The 15,936-nt window shown below is 52.8% G+C and overlaps 2 protein-coding genes across 2 annotated transcripts; both read left to right on the forward strand.

The window, feature by feature from the left end:
- Positions 1–9,150: 9,150 nt before the first annotated feature.
- Positions 9,151–11,337, forward strand: CGCS363_v012404 (putative transcriptional regulatory protein; the record flags this gene model as incomplete). The annotated part of the gene is made up of 6 exons (XM_036644253.1): positions 9,151–9,200; positions 9,251–9,702; positions 9,763–10,061; positions 10,123–10,454; positions 10,505–10,861; positions 10,923–11,337. 6 exons carry the CDS (start codon positions 9,151–9,153, stop codon positions 11,335–11,337), a joined length of 1,905 nt encoding a protein of 634 aa, XP_036490521.1.
- A 1,480-nt stretch (positions 11,338–12,817) lies between these two features.
- Positions 12,818–13,918, forward strand: CGCS363_v012405 (uncharacterized protein; the record flags this gene model as incomplete). The annotated part of the gene is made up of 2 exons (XM_036644254.1): positions 12,818–13,031; positions 13,110–13,918. The coding sequence occupies 2 exons, from the start codon at positions 12,818–12,820 to the stop codon at positions 13,916–13,918; spliced, it is 1,023 nt and encodes a 340-aa protein (XP_036490520.1).
- Between the last annotated feature and the right edge of the window lie 2,018 nt (positions 13,919–15,936).

Here is a 15,936-nt window from a genome sequence, read left to right on the forward strand (position 1 = left end):
AAGGCAAGTGGAAGGGCCCGGGACTGCAGAACCGTACACAGGGCTGGAGCGGCTGAGAGTTGAGATGGCGTTGCGATTGACGACGATGACACAGAGAAGGGGGGGAGGGTGTTGGTGCCTTTAGCCTCGCCGAGCAAAAACATGGGATGGCACGGGAAGAAGCTGAGAGAAAGCACCAAAAAGCTTCTGGTGACATTTAAGCCAGAAGACTATGCTACTTTGCTCAAGCCTACCCGCCTCATTTCGGAACGGATTGGGTTGGACCTATGTTTCTTCTGATACCGGTCCGAACTATTGTTGAAGGCCCCATCTGAGGACAGGCGTGGCCCCATCGGACCGTGACTACAAGCTCGACGGTGACTGTCTTGATCGTGTGGAGCTATGTTGAAAAAGAAGAAATGCAGAGATGCTGTACAAGCCGAGTGCAAAACGAAGTGGAAGCAGGCGCCATACGCAGTAGTCTCAATTGGCCCTGGGGCTATTCGCGCATGTTTCTGTCGGTCATGCAACTCATCGTGGCCCAACGCATCCAATGGGGCCAGCGCAGCGGCGGAAAGGCCCAAACAAATGCACGATGCGCAGGGGACACCTGTCATGAAACCAATCTGCTCGGATCACGGTGCCTTGCATCTGGTTCCATGCCTGACATCACATCAGAGGGGACAGGCGTCTCGGACAACAGCAACAACAACAAAAAAACAGCAGCAGTAGCGCGGCAGAGGCACGGCGGTAGGAGTCCAGTAGCTCTGGCCATCGGAAGCAGCCCTCCGTCCAACACGTGTGATTGCCGAGTGGAGAACACAATGCTTTGGTCTCTTGTGCCCTTACTTGCCAATTGATGCGGGAAGCGTGGCAGAGGCATAACAAACGAAGCCGTGGGGACGATACTTGGTAGACACTCGGGTCGGTCGCCACGCAATTGTGCAATTGTCCAATGAGGGGCTTGTTGACCGCTCAATTGCGCAATGCAACAAGCGCCTGAGGAAACGAACTACCTTACCTTAATGGCTGGGCTCTGTGCAGGCGCGGGGTCAGGGAAGTTGGCAGCGACGGGCTGCCTCCCACTCGCAGGGCTCTGGACTATGTTCAGCCGTCAATTGATGGAATTGACACCAGCCAATCAAATATTAATGAGTGAGTCTGTCTGTGACTGTTTCTGCCTTGGAAATGGCATTGAGCGTGAGAAGTGGCTCTGTTTCTCGCAAGGTGACCATTGCACGGTGTCCAGGTAGTCTCGGTCGGGCAATGTCTACAATGCACTGTGGCACCTACCTTAGGTAGCTGGCGCGGCCCGAATGACTCTTCTGTTCCCAGAGTTACTCAGAAACGAAAAGATTCGTCAAATTGGTGGTGTATTCATGTGTGAGTCACAAGGAAAACTGCGACAAGGTTGACAAGGTCGACATCCAGATGGAGACGAAGCCAGAAAAGGCGGCCTCCTTCGTTGGTCCCCAAGTCCCGTCGTGGTCCTACCTTACTAGGTATCCATTCAAGCTGTGAGTGTCGTGGTTGGCGCATGATTTCGAAACGCTTGACCCCCTGCCCGGTCTGATCGGGCTTAGCTTCCCTTCTGCTTATCGATAAGACGTCACAGCTTGCAAGCCCAAGCGATAAGGGAGGGATTGGATGTATCCGTACTAAGGCACCCAGGTAGGTAAGTACCGCAGTAGACATGCCGTTGGCAGCTCAGAAAGTATCTTGCGTGCCTGCGCATGTATCTTTTACAGCACGAAGGTACGGATACCTCCGCCATCTGTGGGACTACCCCTGCAGTGAACCTTGGAAGGCCCTAAAGCCCGGCGAAGGTGCCTTAGCCAGCGCCTCTAACCGTCCCGGCCTTCTTCACCAGCAACCGTCCACGCTCTCTTTCCTCTCCTGCCCCACAATCACTTTCTGTACTGTTCCATGGTTCGATTGAACCATCTCCCCGTGAGAGTCACAAAGGCTGGGAATACTTATGCTGCATAGTACAAATGTAAGCAACACTGAAGTCTAGATCTCTCGGCCCTGCGTTGCCCCTGTCATGTTGCTGGCTTCCGCCAGTCTCCAGCTGCGGCCGTCGTTTTGCCGCAGCGCTTCCACGGCCGTCTACCAACTTCTCCAACCAGCGCGGCAGCCACTGGACCATTGTCAGAGGCATTCTGGGGGTGGCCACAATCCCTGAGAAAATCTGGCATTGAACCCGTCGGAGCACCTGCAGCACGACAGATCCGGAGCTTGCTGGGGGATCTGGTCCCAAAATATGCGCATCATTAGCCAATGGGGGTGGGGTGACCTAGTCACAACGGACTTCGCCCATCCTGAATTTGCCATGGGCAAAGCGACAAGTCGACATACGCCGACAGAGTATGAGAAGGCTTCGCAACGTGCATCTTGTTTGGGCATCTGTCGAAGCGCAAGGCTAAACAATTCGGCCCTCTTTCGCGGTTCTCGCGGGTAGCGGAGAGGGAGAAACAACTCGAATTTTGAATGCCGCCCCGAGAAACAAGCACGCCGCGGCTGGAAAAGAGGTTAGTGTAGCTTATGTGTTGGAGGGAAATCAAATCGACCTTTGCCGTGTTTGTTCTCTCTCCTTGACACCCTGGTGTTGAATGTCTCACTTGCGACAGGCTTTAGAGGCTTATCGATAGTGGGAACGGGCGCCATCGATAGCACGCGCCCGTCTGTAGTAGAGGGTCGGAGTTGTGTCACTTGCGCAACATCGATCGACACTGATTACGACGATAACGAGGCGTATCGCTTTCTGAACCAAGTGGCCTGTGTCTGTCGTACACCTCACAGCGTTAGGATTGCCTTGGACCGTCTGTCTTCCTTTACATGGCTGGATGACCACTACACCTTTTGGGTGTGAGCAATGACTGCCACATGACCTGCCTAACCACCCTCCTCCCCGTCCATCTTCTCTGCTACCATCCTTGATACATCCATCAACCGCAAAGGCGGGGGCGGCTGGTTGGTCGCTCTACAGCCTGCCGCGTGTGGTCTCGTGGGATGACCGACCCGCGCCGCCGGAACTTGGTGAGCGATGATTAGAACGGACGAAACGGCACAATGGCGCTTCGTGCCTCGGAATATTGCCCACCTTTCCAACCCCAGTTCGCAGTGTTTTAGCTACAGCGAGCCCGTCTTATCTGTAGTTCTGCATAGGTTGTTCGTACTCGCCTGATAGCGATCCGTCCATGGAACTGTCTCCTCCTTTGGCGCAGTGATCTGATCATGAGAATTGGTTCCAGTTCCAACGCGACGAGGGGTTCAAAGAGGGGTAGGATCAAAGTCAATGGGGCTTGGGGAGGGGTTCGTTGACCTGTGCCTCCTTGCTCTCTGTCATGGATTTTGGTGAGACGCGCGATACGCAACAATGCCGTCTCGAGCTAAATTGGCATTGCAGAAAGCCCATCCAACTCCGTGTACAGTACTGCGTGCTATGTAAGTCGCTTGCTGAATTACCCACTACCCTGGCATCCTGGTCAAGGTGCCTTGGGAAGAAGCAGCGATAGCGCATGGCCACCCTACCCTTATCACCCCTCTATTTCTCTTCGCCGACCCCATGTCAATTTCATAAGGTGACCACCATGTCACCAACCACCAAGTGAGGGGCACATCAATGTCACATGTCAAAGCGTACTCCCATTTCCAATGAAGTACTTTGGCTGGGCTTTTGGCCCGAAAACCAATGCCTCTACACAGAAACGGCCTGCCTTATCCAGCAAGTCTGAAATGTATGGAGAAGTCTCTAGCTTTCTCAGAAGAGAGGCCTCGTCGAAACTAGTCCTCAGATGGACCCTTGCCGACCCGTTTCCCATGGTATGCTATACATCAGGCTCACAGTGGTGAGAATGCGCGGTACGTCATATTGCAAGCGCCTTTCACGGCCTGGCGAGGAGAGCGATTTGCTCGAACCCTGGCAAGACTTTTCAGCAATCCTCGCACGGGAAAATAAAATAAAGTAAAAGAAATTGAGAATGTTTCTTAGGGAAACTGAACAGGCTTGAGCATCAAAGCTTGATCAGCCGCTTGATACCAGATCTAATCTTATCAATCGCATATGCGCAAACCAACACTCTCCCTATCTGCTTTCCCGCGCGCGTAGGGTCTTTCTCGTGTGCATTTCTTGTCTTGTTGTCACATTCACAGGCTCTATAACAAGGTGTACTGGTCACCGGCTGCTCAAGAGAATTCTTCATCGAGCCCGGCCCGGGTTTGAAACAAAAGCGCGTCTACATTATGGAAATCCCATCGGCGCCATGGTTGACAAGCGGACGCATGGTGAGGATTCATGCAACGAGGCCCGGATCTTCATCATCATAGGGTTGATACTGTGTCTGCCTGCTAAATTCAGGTGCAAGTTTGTCACCTCTCCTTAACCAAGTCATCGTTGCGGAATTGCGAACATGTATTTACATGTTCTTTCACAAAATGCCTGTTGACCTCTTGCGAACCCTCGCTCATTTCTTCCCAGTTCGCGGTAGCAACCACGCCTGCTCGAATTCCGTCTTTGAGGCGAGACAACGAATTGGCGAGTGAAATATGCCAGGCTTCCAAATAGGCCTATAATTTGTGATCCTCAGTAGGATCTTCACAATGATCATGGCGTCCACTGGACCTAGCCATTCGTTTTCTCGTTGCCAACAGAGAACAGCACATGCTCCTGTAATGGTCTAAGAACCAACAAGTCGCATCCTAGCCGAGCCTAGAGAAAGTCTCGCAGTATGTTGTTCGCAGATATTCAGGGTAGAATCCTCTTTCGTAGAGTCATGGTCCATGGGCGGCACCTCGGGCAGGCAGTATGTAGACGTCCACGCCGGCATGACCGTAATCACTCTGCGAAGAAGGCAGCCAAGAGAGACCGCGCGACAAAGCTTTCGCATTCTTGCTTCGTGGATATCAGATTCTCACCATCGGCAGCAGACGGAAGACATGGCGTGGCGACTGCCTAACGGTATTCCAAATGTGATCTCGTAGCCTTGCTAGGCAACTGTGACTCCTCGCCGGCGGCATCACGAAAAGTCGTACATCATGAGGCTTTCCCTACCATCACTTGTTTCCTTCAGCACGAGGACCATCTCGTCATCGAAGCCGACCCAACTGCGTCGGTCGTTCCATCGACTCGAACTTGGTCCTGACCAGGGCTCATACGCCGATGTGAGGGCGCCATTTGCAATTGAGTTGGGTCGAACTTCGATGCTTTTCCCACTGACCCGTCCCTCGAGTTCCCAGACCCGTATCTCTTCTCCCTGGCTGCTGACACTAACGGCTTTACCCCGTGCCGTTATCTCCGCGTCACTGATGCCTGAAGTATGTCCCCAGAGACGGATACCCGGCGATACCGAAAGCTTTGTGGCGTTCGACGTGCAGACGTAGAGGACCAGCGTGTTGTCCGCCATGGCCGCCAGTAGATAGGGATGGTTATAACAGAGGGCTGTCGGGCCACATTCCACTTGCACGATCGGCGCCTGGGCATTTGAGTCGTCTCTGTCGGAGCCCATTGAAGTCGAACAAGAAGCCGTGATCGAGGTCGTGAAAGCAAGTCGCGTGGATATGACTTCGGCCGCAGACAGTCCACCCACACCGTGTCGTCGTATGTGAAGGTCCTGAATACCGATAGACCACCCCTCACGAGTGGAATAAGTATAAGCAATTGATGCGATGGTTGTGGATGCCGTCTGCCGGATAGATAGTGCCAACGGGGCCCTCGATGAATGTGACTTTAGAGAAGTCATCAGAACTGGGGCTTGAAGAGATACCACCGCTCGGCCACCAGCCTGACTGTCTGCTGCTTTTGAAGACCGGCTCTTCTTCAGAATGTATTGTTCCATTTCACACTCTGATCCTCGAAGCGTGGCGCTCTCGGAACCTGCCTCAATCTCACTTTCATCCGAGCCTGTTTCTTTCTCTTGCCATGCATGTTCGCTTGTTGGTTTCAGAGACGGTTGCTGGAAGTTGTACAGCGATATCAGAACTGACTCGGTAGCCGTCAAAATAAAGGGGTGTCGATACGCGATTTCAACCAACTTTCCATTGGTGGACTTTTCCTGCTTGTATCTCCTCAAAAAGCGACCTTCTTCGAGATGGAGCTGCCAGACGCCGAAACTGCCATCCAGGAACCCAACTACTACGCCCAGTCTCCTGAAATCAAGCGCTTGATCATCGACAGCAATGCATGTCGGGGTTGTCTTGTCGTTCCCATCATTCAGACCGATCTGGGCGATTGATTCCCTTGTCTTGAGGTCCCAAGCCCGTAGCCCAGAGAAACCATCGACAGTGACGGCAACGCCTTCGGTTACTTTAGCCAGTGTCCTACTCGTCAAGGAATATCGGAGAGATGCGTCTCCCACGTTCAGCTCTTCGACTGTTGCCGTCCCTCTGGCCCAGTTGTGTCGCAGTTTGTACTGGCGTTTCCAGTCGACTGATTCCCCAGATCCGCACCTGCGACCCCAGCCACCATCGGCCCATACCGTTCGCCTAGAAGAATAATGGACCTTTGCGCTTCCCCTGGCGGAGCCATCGCGGAAACCAGGTATGCGTAGGGCGCGAGGCAGAACGAAGCGATGATAATATAGCGTCCGCCACAGTTGTGAATCAGAGGAAAGACGATGAAAACGACGGGATACGGGAGCTATGCGCAGCAGATCCGACGTCGACAAACACGATAAGATGCGGATGAGAATTTCGTCGGAAAGAGCGGAAAGAAGATCTCCTGCGGCGAACACCGCCTGTGTCTTGGAGACGTTGTGAGGTGACGCGGTGAGCCGCGTACGTTTGGGGAGCGGTGACCAGCCATCCATGCCCGCCGACTGCGACGGCTGACATCTTTTACGCTGCATCACACCTGCTCCCTCAATGCGGCATGGGAGGGTATTTGTGTCGGAGTGCACGAGGCCGGCGCTGTATTGAAGACGGGCGAAATGCACAGCTTATTAAAGTGTCAGAGATGGGCGCCACAGGCGGGAGGGACTTCTCCAACGTCTAGTGAGATAAGATAAGAGATAAGATAATACACATTTGCACACCGAATCCGTACATTGATTGTCTCTTTGAGGCTGCCTCTAAACTGCACGGCTATGTCCTCTTTGTACTTTGTAGACTGATGAATAACAATAGCAAGTCCAGGTATACCGAGACGACGATGATAATTGTATCAGTCATAGAAACGATAGTACGAGTAATAACACTAACGATGGAGGCCACGACGACGACGATGACGACGACGAGCCGACAGGAAGAACAGGTGGGCTCGTCTTTCTACATGCGACCGGTGATCTGTTTCGTTTTGTGCGATCTCTTTAAACGCGAAGCTTCTGTCATAGAGAGTGATTGATTGATTACGAGACCTCACCCAGTACGCCTGATGCCGGTATTACCCAGGGGTTGACCTCCGATCCGGGGTGGGGCCGATTCCCGATCCCGATCCGGAGGCTGACCGGAAATTGGATGGCTGCTGCCATCGTCACGACACACTGCGAAGGGGGCAGGGGTAATGTTGGGTCGTCTGATACTTCTCGCGGATTTGCTGAACTGGCCTGCGCACAGCTGCTGACGAATCAGCTAGGCCTCGATTCAGCACATCCGGCGCAAAGATGAATAGGAGAGTTTCGGCAGGACGGAAGATTGCGAAGGCACGAACATTCGTAGTGTTCTTGAGTTTAGAATCTGGAGAACAAGTAACCCTGTCCTTGCCGGAAACTGCAGCAGTTTGTCACTCCATGGGTACGCTGCCTGCGAGCTGCCTGCCACTTCTCTGGTCGGTATGATGGCGGATGTGCGAGCAACTCGGACATGGTGGAGTCGACTCGGGTTCGACAGGCAAGGCAGGGGTTGAGATGTTGGTAAAAGAGCGTGGCTGGTGCTGCGCGGCGGGTAATGCTGGTGCGACGACTCTTGAAGCGCGGACGAAAGCTTAAGCAAAGCGGGAGAAAACCGCGATGGTTCAATGCGTCATATGTTGCTTGCGCGGTAGTCGCAATTGTGTGGTGAATTGAGCGAGTTGCCGTCCACTCCTCGGGCACCCGCGGGTGTCCGTGCAGCGTGTAAGAGATTGAGAGTGAGGAGTAAATCATAAAATAGGTTGGTTGTCTTACCTAAGGTATTCAATAATTAGTGTATAGACTGCTTCACTCGCCACAACCCTGCCTCCTCACTCGTAGGTTCCCCAGTTACCCTAGGTATCTATCTACCTTACCTAGGTAGGTCTCGTTCGGACCTTCCTCAGGCAGGGCCCACTACATCGCACCGCATCGTACCACACCGCACCGCCCCCAGTCGTCCGCACTCCTGGTGACGCCCATTGATCAACGACACAGTGATAACCCTTCCATTTCGCCCGCCCGCTCGCTCTCCTACCCGCCGGGACCATTATTCCAGCGCTTTCGTCTGCACCTCCCATCCCCTCTACCGACGCTTACGCCCTTCCTTGCTCGCGCTTCTCACCCGGCTCCGTCCAGGCTCAGCTCAGGGCCCGTACTACAAAGACAAAGTGCATCAGCCTGCAGCATAGCTGCAGAGGGAATCAAAGTCTGCTAGACATCGCAGTAGTGACACGGCACAACGCGGCTCAGTGCCATCTCTTTGGGGATGGAGTCAGACTCCCGGTCCGCGGGCCCCGATGACCAGGGCCTCCGTCGAGCAGTATGTCCACATCCAGACAACCCATTCGCGTTTACACCACTCACCATTGCCATTCTGTCGCCCTACATCTTTCTTGCTCGTCCGCTTCACTAAGGCTAATCCATTTTCTCGCCATACAGTGTGATCAGTGTCGTACCCGCAAAGTTGGTAGTCCCGTTCCATATGCTTCTCGGGCCTGCTCTATACAACCTCCCAAGCTCTGGGCACCTATGCTGTTCTGCACCGCCACCCCTTCACCGCTATCTTAGTTCCCAAACTTCCTTTAATCATTTCATTCTATGTGAGTGAACGGTGTATCGTTTCGACTGACAATAGGCCTACTGTGGCCTCGGTTGCAGATCCGCTGTGATAAAAGCTCGCCGTGCTCCAACTGCCGCATAACTCAACGCCCTTGCAGCTCAAACGGCGTTGGTCAAAAGCCAAAAGAACAGAGACATCGCGTCCTCATATCCCTTCAATAGTACGCCGCTCCCCTACCACTTATCTGTCCCTTCGTCATCCTGTCCCGAATCCAGACTTCACGAGATGCCGCTGTTAATCAGGGGTTTCCCCGGGCATATTTCCGAATCGCGTGTGTAAGAAACCGGTTGTCCAAAGCTGACGCGGGATACGTTGAAACCTACAGTGAGAAGAAGATCGACTTGATCGAGGAACGGCTGTCGAACATTGAGGAGCTTTTGAGGAGTCTTACCAATCCTGGAAGCGCGCCTTCGTGGGACCCAACCAGGGCGAGGCACATCACCCCGTCAGCTTCGACCATAGGGGATGCCTCCGCGCTCACTCAGGACGGCGCAGACTCTGATTCTGCCTTTGAGGGGGACCTGTCACTAACGGCCCACACCATGTTTGCCAGCGACTTCATCGAAAATGCCGTGCAGAGAACATCACTTCAAGATGTCCCACCAAATATGCACGCCGCTCTTTCATCCCTCCGTCAGATCGTTTCTATGCAGAACAAGGTCTCGTCAACCAAAGAGTTCCGATTTCGCTCGCAGCAGCCTCTTCCTCCTGGTGGCCTGCCTGATCTACCCATGCCGCCTATGAATGCGGTAGTTGCCTTGCTCAAACACATGAAAGGTAAGTAACCAGCCGTGCTCGCACTGTGGTCGGGAAATTCATAATTAATGTGGCACATAGCTTCTCCCCCGGGAATCTTCTCATTGGCGTGCTCCTTTTTGGATGTTGACGACTTGGCAGAGCTCTGTCGTCGGGTATACTTCTGCACCGACACTTTCGCTGACACTACTTTTATCATTGTTAATGGTGCCCTCTTTTACTTGTTCATGGAGCAGGCATACCTGGCTTCCGATGCCACTGCACGAGAGGAATTTGAGAGGTATCAATACATGTGTCAAAATAATCTGGAAACAGCCTTGGCTTATCTGCCCTTAATGTTGCCGGCGAAGGTGGAAAGCATCGAGGCTCTGCTCGTGGCGGTGAGTCCTCGTACATCGCAGTCTCATGTTGTCGATCATATGAGAATGACATGATAAACAGGCTGTGTACGCGGTCGATGTATCGAAAGCCTCTCTCGCTTGGTTATTCACCTCTACTGCTGCCAGTCTCTGTCAAACGTTAGGATACCACCGCGTTTCGCAGAGTAGGAGCGAAAGCGCTGGCCCCAGAGACATCAAAACCTTGCTGTTCTGGCACGTATACATGCTAGACAAAACCTTGTCTTTGAGGACAGGGAGGGCTTCTGTGATCCAAGACTGGGACGTCACGCTGCCGAGGAGAGTGGACAACACGATGGTGGCGGATCCGTGGGGAGTCGTTATCACAACGTGGATCAAACAAGCCGAGATCCAGCACCGGGTCTATGAACAACTGTTGAGCTCTCCAAATCGACCTTCGCGAGATTCAATTGACCGGTCTTTAGGTATAGCCCTTTGGCTCTAGGCCAGTCTCAAGAGGAGCGCCTGGAAACAGTTCGCCGTCTTGAGGCCGAGCAAAAGAGCATCATGGCCGCGGCTTCACACGTGCGGGAACAGGCACTTTTCGGCCTGAAAGCGCTCAATGCATCGTCTATTCTAGACATCCATCTCCGTGGCGACGAGCTCACCTTTCAGTCAACATTGACCCTGATATATCGAGCCCTTCCTGCCCCCGAAGGATCCTCGACCCGGTTCTCACAGGAGTGCATCGAGACAGCTCGTTTTGCCATGCAATTGCATCTCGAATGCATGCAAAGAATCGCCGAAGAGGGGCGTCATCTAAAAGCCGTATACATCCATTGGTATGAGACCGCAGACGATTGTTGTGATCAAGAGTTCCTGACATCCCTCCCCATGCGCTAGGGCGATACTGCTGACGCCGTTCACACCGTTCTTCGTACTTTTCTGTCACGTGATCGATACGTCCAGTGCGGAGGACCTCAAGCGACTGAACGACTTTGTTGCCTCTCTGCGACCAGCCTGCGCGCTATCAGAACCGGTGGAAAAGCTACACCAGCTCTGCCAGATGCTTTACAACGTGGCGCTTCTCTATGTAGAGACAAAATCGCAGCAACCGGAGGAGAGAGGTCCCATAAATGATGAATTCGATGTGTACCTCAGCGCGCTTGGATTCCCACCGACCGAATTTCCCATTCAAGGGATCGAAACCGACGGCATTTCTCAGCCAACAATGCAAACTGCGCAGCTAGGAAACTGGTTCTCGGGAAGCCAGTACATGATGGGGCTACTCGAGGAGGACTTATCTCAATTTACTTAGTTGGAACTAGAATGTGTCCGTCACAACAGAAAAGAGACCCAAAGGGTAGGGCCTGCATAGGATGTGTATCGTTGTGTCTGAGTGCAATTTCTCGGAGCCTGAGAAGAATGGCGCTTCGCGCGGAGATTTTCCCTCTCAGTCTCTGTCGGTAATGTCTCGAGACTTGGTAACCTTTGGCAAATCGTGTGACGATGACGAATCAAGCCCGTTGCCGGTCTCGTGGCGTGGTCTTGCAGCACATGCGGAACAGGTCGTTGACGAGAGCCGGCCCGGTACGGAGCCAGTCTTGTGTGGTGCGCACTTCAGAGTTCAGTCCGTCGGGTGCCTTGGGTCGTATGGCTGGTAGCCTTCTTCATCTGTTTGGCTCTCATACTCAAAGTCTTGTTCCCGGCCAAGCCTGCGTGCCTGAAAAGGTTGGTCCAATTTTGACTTTGGAAAGTCCTGCCCCGCCACGGCGGACGTATCGATGGGTGTGAAAGCCGACTTAAAGCCTGACTTCTTGAACCCCCCTTTTTTGAAACCCCCCGTTGTGGTTGCTGATGTTGGTTGCTCGGCCGATGCCAGCTTGATGCTGACAAGCCCATCAGCCTTGGCCTCGGCCTTGCGAGCTCTGGCTCCGGCAGTCGGGTCGCGCACCATGGCTTTCATGTCTTTGAGCCGCTGTTTATGACTGTGATCATAGCTGCTAAGGTGCGCCTCATAGTCGTTCATGCGGGAGTAGCCTTTGGAACAGAGGCTGCAGTAGAAAGATTGAAGAGCTTCGCGCGCAGAAGATGTCTGGGCCGGAGGCAATGTCTGATGTCGCTGCAGGAGGGTGTGGGTTAGTCACGACTATATCGATATTTTCGGAACTTCGCGCACTTCACTGACAGGAGGCATGGCGGCAGTGAGTCCGTTGCAGAATTTTTTTTGCGTGCGATCAGACGATGGCTGAAATACGTGTGGTGTATGTGTTGAGGAGCTGTTTGCTGGTAAGGTAAGTTAAGACCAAAGTGCGTCAAGCCAAGCGCTGTGCGAAGGGGGCCGTTTAATAAGGTAAGGCACCTAAGGTATCCGTACGAAATACGTACCTACCTAACTCAACTTTGCAAGTTGCCCGTGCACCGGACGTGGAAATGCAATGCGGCTCCAGTGTCCCCGGATGGAGCCATGCAACCCCACCAGCCTGGGTCCCTGCAACCTATGACGCGCCGAGAAATAGTCAGCCAGGCAGGACGGGACGTTTCTACTCTTTTCTCTCCAGCTTCTTTGGTCCGATACTGTCTGGGTAAGGTGACTTGGACGCGAGGTTCCGAAATTGGGCAGCACGGCACCTCTTACACATCTTGGCCACTGCACAACCTCGTAGTTGACTCGTCCCGTTCCCTCTAGCAGCCCGCCATTCGGTGCATCTGCCACGACCACGTCTCTTGGCTTCCAGCACCTCATTGCCTGCGCCTTGCTGTGGCAACTGGCGAGCGGCATCCCTACCATCGCCGCCATGGATTCAAGATCGCTTCGGTCCAAGGCGTCCGAAGAGACCCTGATATCGCTTCTTCATTTAGATCCCTCCCCCATAGAAACACCACCGGCGGATACCGACAAGGATTTGCCTCCTCTTCCTGAAGATGCTCTTGAGAACAGCGTTTCCTCGTTAAAATCCACTTCGTCTGCCCCAGGTTTGAGTGGCAGTGGACATGGAACCATTTTTTACCGTATGTCCTTGCTTCTGACGAAACTTACTGCCTGTCGTCATGTGCTATCTCGCGAATGCTAACCGCTTTTCTGTCCAGTTACACGCATTCAAAAGTTTTCCTCTTACTTGGTGCCAATTTTCACCTCCATACATCTTGCCAACACTTCCATCATTCCCCTGGTTGCGCGCTCCGTTGTTGCTTCTGAGACTTATCTGCTGCAATCCCGGGAGATTTATCAGACTTCTCTAACAGAGCCCCTGCTCGTCGCCTTACCAATTGTCGCCCACGTTGCGTCTGGCATCGCTCTCCGTTTCGCCCGGCGTTCCCAGAACTTACACCGCTATGGAGGAAACACTCCTGGCATGTATGCATTGTATCGGGCCCAAACTGGCAAGACGTCTCGGACAACAGCTTACAACAGCTCGGGCTCGGCGGCGCGCATATGGCCTCCTTTGAGCTACATTTCGGCGTCAGGCTATGCATTCGCGGTATTTCTGGCCGCTCATGTTGGCGTAAATCGTGTACTGCCCCTCCAGGTCGAGGGCGACAGCTCAAACATTGGTCTGGCATTTGTCGCACATGGCTTTACCCGCCATCCGACGTTGTCATGGCTAGCTTACACAGGGCTTCTGCTTGTAGGGTGTGGTCACATGGTCTGGGGGGCAGCAAAGTGGCTGGGGTATGCACCGACGGCCATGGGCTGGAGCGGCAGCGGCTCAAAAGTGATTGACAAAAAGACAAGACAACGAAGGAGGATGGTATGGTGGGGCCTTCACGGTGCTACTTTTGGCGCTTTTGTTGTCTGGGCCGCTGGTGGTTTGGGAATCGTTGCTAGGGGAGGACTTACAACAGGCTGGGTCGGAAAACTCTATGACGACCTATTGGACAAAATCCCCCTTTGCTGATGGGTGAACACCGAAAGGAAGCACCAACGGATGCATTCCCCTGTCCCCGTGATGTAAATAAACACGTGAGGTGAACACTAAGGCTATGAAGCGGCCTCATATGCTGGTTCGATAACTCTGCAAAGAGTACTTTGTGGTATTTGGATTCAAGTTTCAATACAATCACGGCACTGAATGGGCCCGAAATAAGGACTTGGAGCAAGAGTTTCGATTGGTTTTGGAAAGAATACTACAAGACGAAGTCTGCATTTACCACTGCGGCCTCCACGGCCCCCAGTCTGCCTCTTGGATCCCTCGAACCATTTGCCTTCAATCAATAACCCTAGGATCAGCCCCCATAGCGCTGCAGATATCCCGCAGCTCTGTCTGTAACTAACCCAATGAGCTTCTCATCTAATTCAAGTGATTGTATACGTACCATTGAGAACGTGCGACTAAGGAAGACAAGACGTCGCAGCATACTCGGCTTCAAGGCGAGGCAGTCAGTCTGATGACGAGATTTCAGATGCCTCCCCCAAGCAATGACACCGGTTCCTCTACTCGTGACAGGCCTGAACGGCGAGTCCAAGGCACTTCTTCACTTCTTCCTTGCTGCAATTCTGCCTAATGCACTTCACAAGACGTTCCTTATCCGCCTTCGCGCAGAGACACTTGGGGGGGATGATGGGACATTTGCTGATTTTGGACTCGTTTTGAACGCAAGGCCTCGCGCAAGCAGGGGCATCATTCAATGATTGAGCCGTGGCGATGCCGGCGGCAACGGCAAGAAAGGCGACGATGGAGAACTTCATGTTGATTAGATTACCGGGGCTTGGTTGAAAGGTCAAATATTTCTATGAGGATAGACGGTGATCAGATGATTGTTTTCTTGGGATGAGACGATTGTGCTGAGTGAAAGAATTGAGGCAAGATACCTGGGATCGTGAACAATCTTTATAGTCGATGAGCGGGCATCTGAGCTGCTTGCGGAACACCTTGTGGCCTCGGGGCTGGCGTGGAAAGTTCAACAGCGACCGAAACTTTGACTTCTTGATCAATAATATATCGATTTTTTTCCCGGTGAAATTATATCTCGGGGTGGCGCTAAACCCTGTAACGACAAGTAAATATTGCTGGAGATGGCTTCTAAGTGTGTAAGTCAACCATGGCGATGCTCCAACCACCCGTGTTCGTGGCCGAGAACAAGTAAAAGACTGGCCCGTACACAGTCGAGGAGGTGGGTTGCTGCCATAAAGGTACTACCGTTTTTAGGTCAGTTCAGTGGGCTCCTGACAAAACCTAACGACTGTGTGAGCGATGCGTCCATCCACTATCGTGGCCATTATTCTTTTGGGCGTCGAACCTAATCGCGAGGTGGGAAAGGGGCTTCCATCCCCGCAGCAGGTTTTACGAACGAAGATGTTATTGAGTGGGCTTCTCCCCGCCTCAAAACCCCTTCAGCCTAATATGAGGGAGTCGGCCGTGTATCACAAGGTGTGATTCGTCTCCGACTTAGCCTGGGTTCAGCCATGTTGAAGGGCACACGTACTTTTTGAACTTCACTTTTCAAGACAAGCCTCAGTGGTTCTATCATCATGTGGTAGCTCAAGCATCGAGTAACGAAGACTTCCCGGTTTGAAGTAGGTTGATACCTGCTGGCAATGCTACGTCCCTTCAATATCTTCTCCTAGCAGCGACTCACCGGTCTGCCATCGTTAGTCATCTGGGCCGCAATATGTGTTAGAGCTTTGTGATGCGGTCGAATACAAGTAACAACAATTGATAACAATGGCAAGGGTAGGTAGGTCACGAGTGCTGATCGGGATGAATTAATACTCTGTCTGAACGACATAACTCATCCTCTTCTGCCGGTGCCGGTCACTGGCTGGTTCGATATCAACTTCATATATCAGCAAGTAAAAGGGTCATTGTATAAAAAAGCCGGTAAGAAGCACCAGAAACGGTATGAAAGAAGAGGGGGAAATGTCGCTCGTGATATCGCTCAGCAATGGCATCTCGCCTATTAAAGAATTCCGCGG

This window comes from Colletotrichum siamense (genome assembly GCF_013390195.1).
Source record: "Colletotrichum siamense strain Cg363 chromosome Unknown KSG_Cg363_contig08, whole genome shotgun sequence".
Classification (NCBI taxonomy): domain Eukaryota; kingdom Fungi; phylum Ascomycota; class Sordariomycetes; order Glomerellales; family Glomerellaceae; genus Colletotrichum; species Colletotrichum siamense.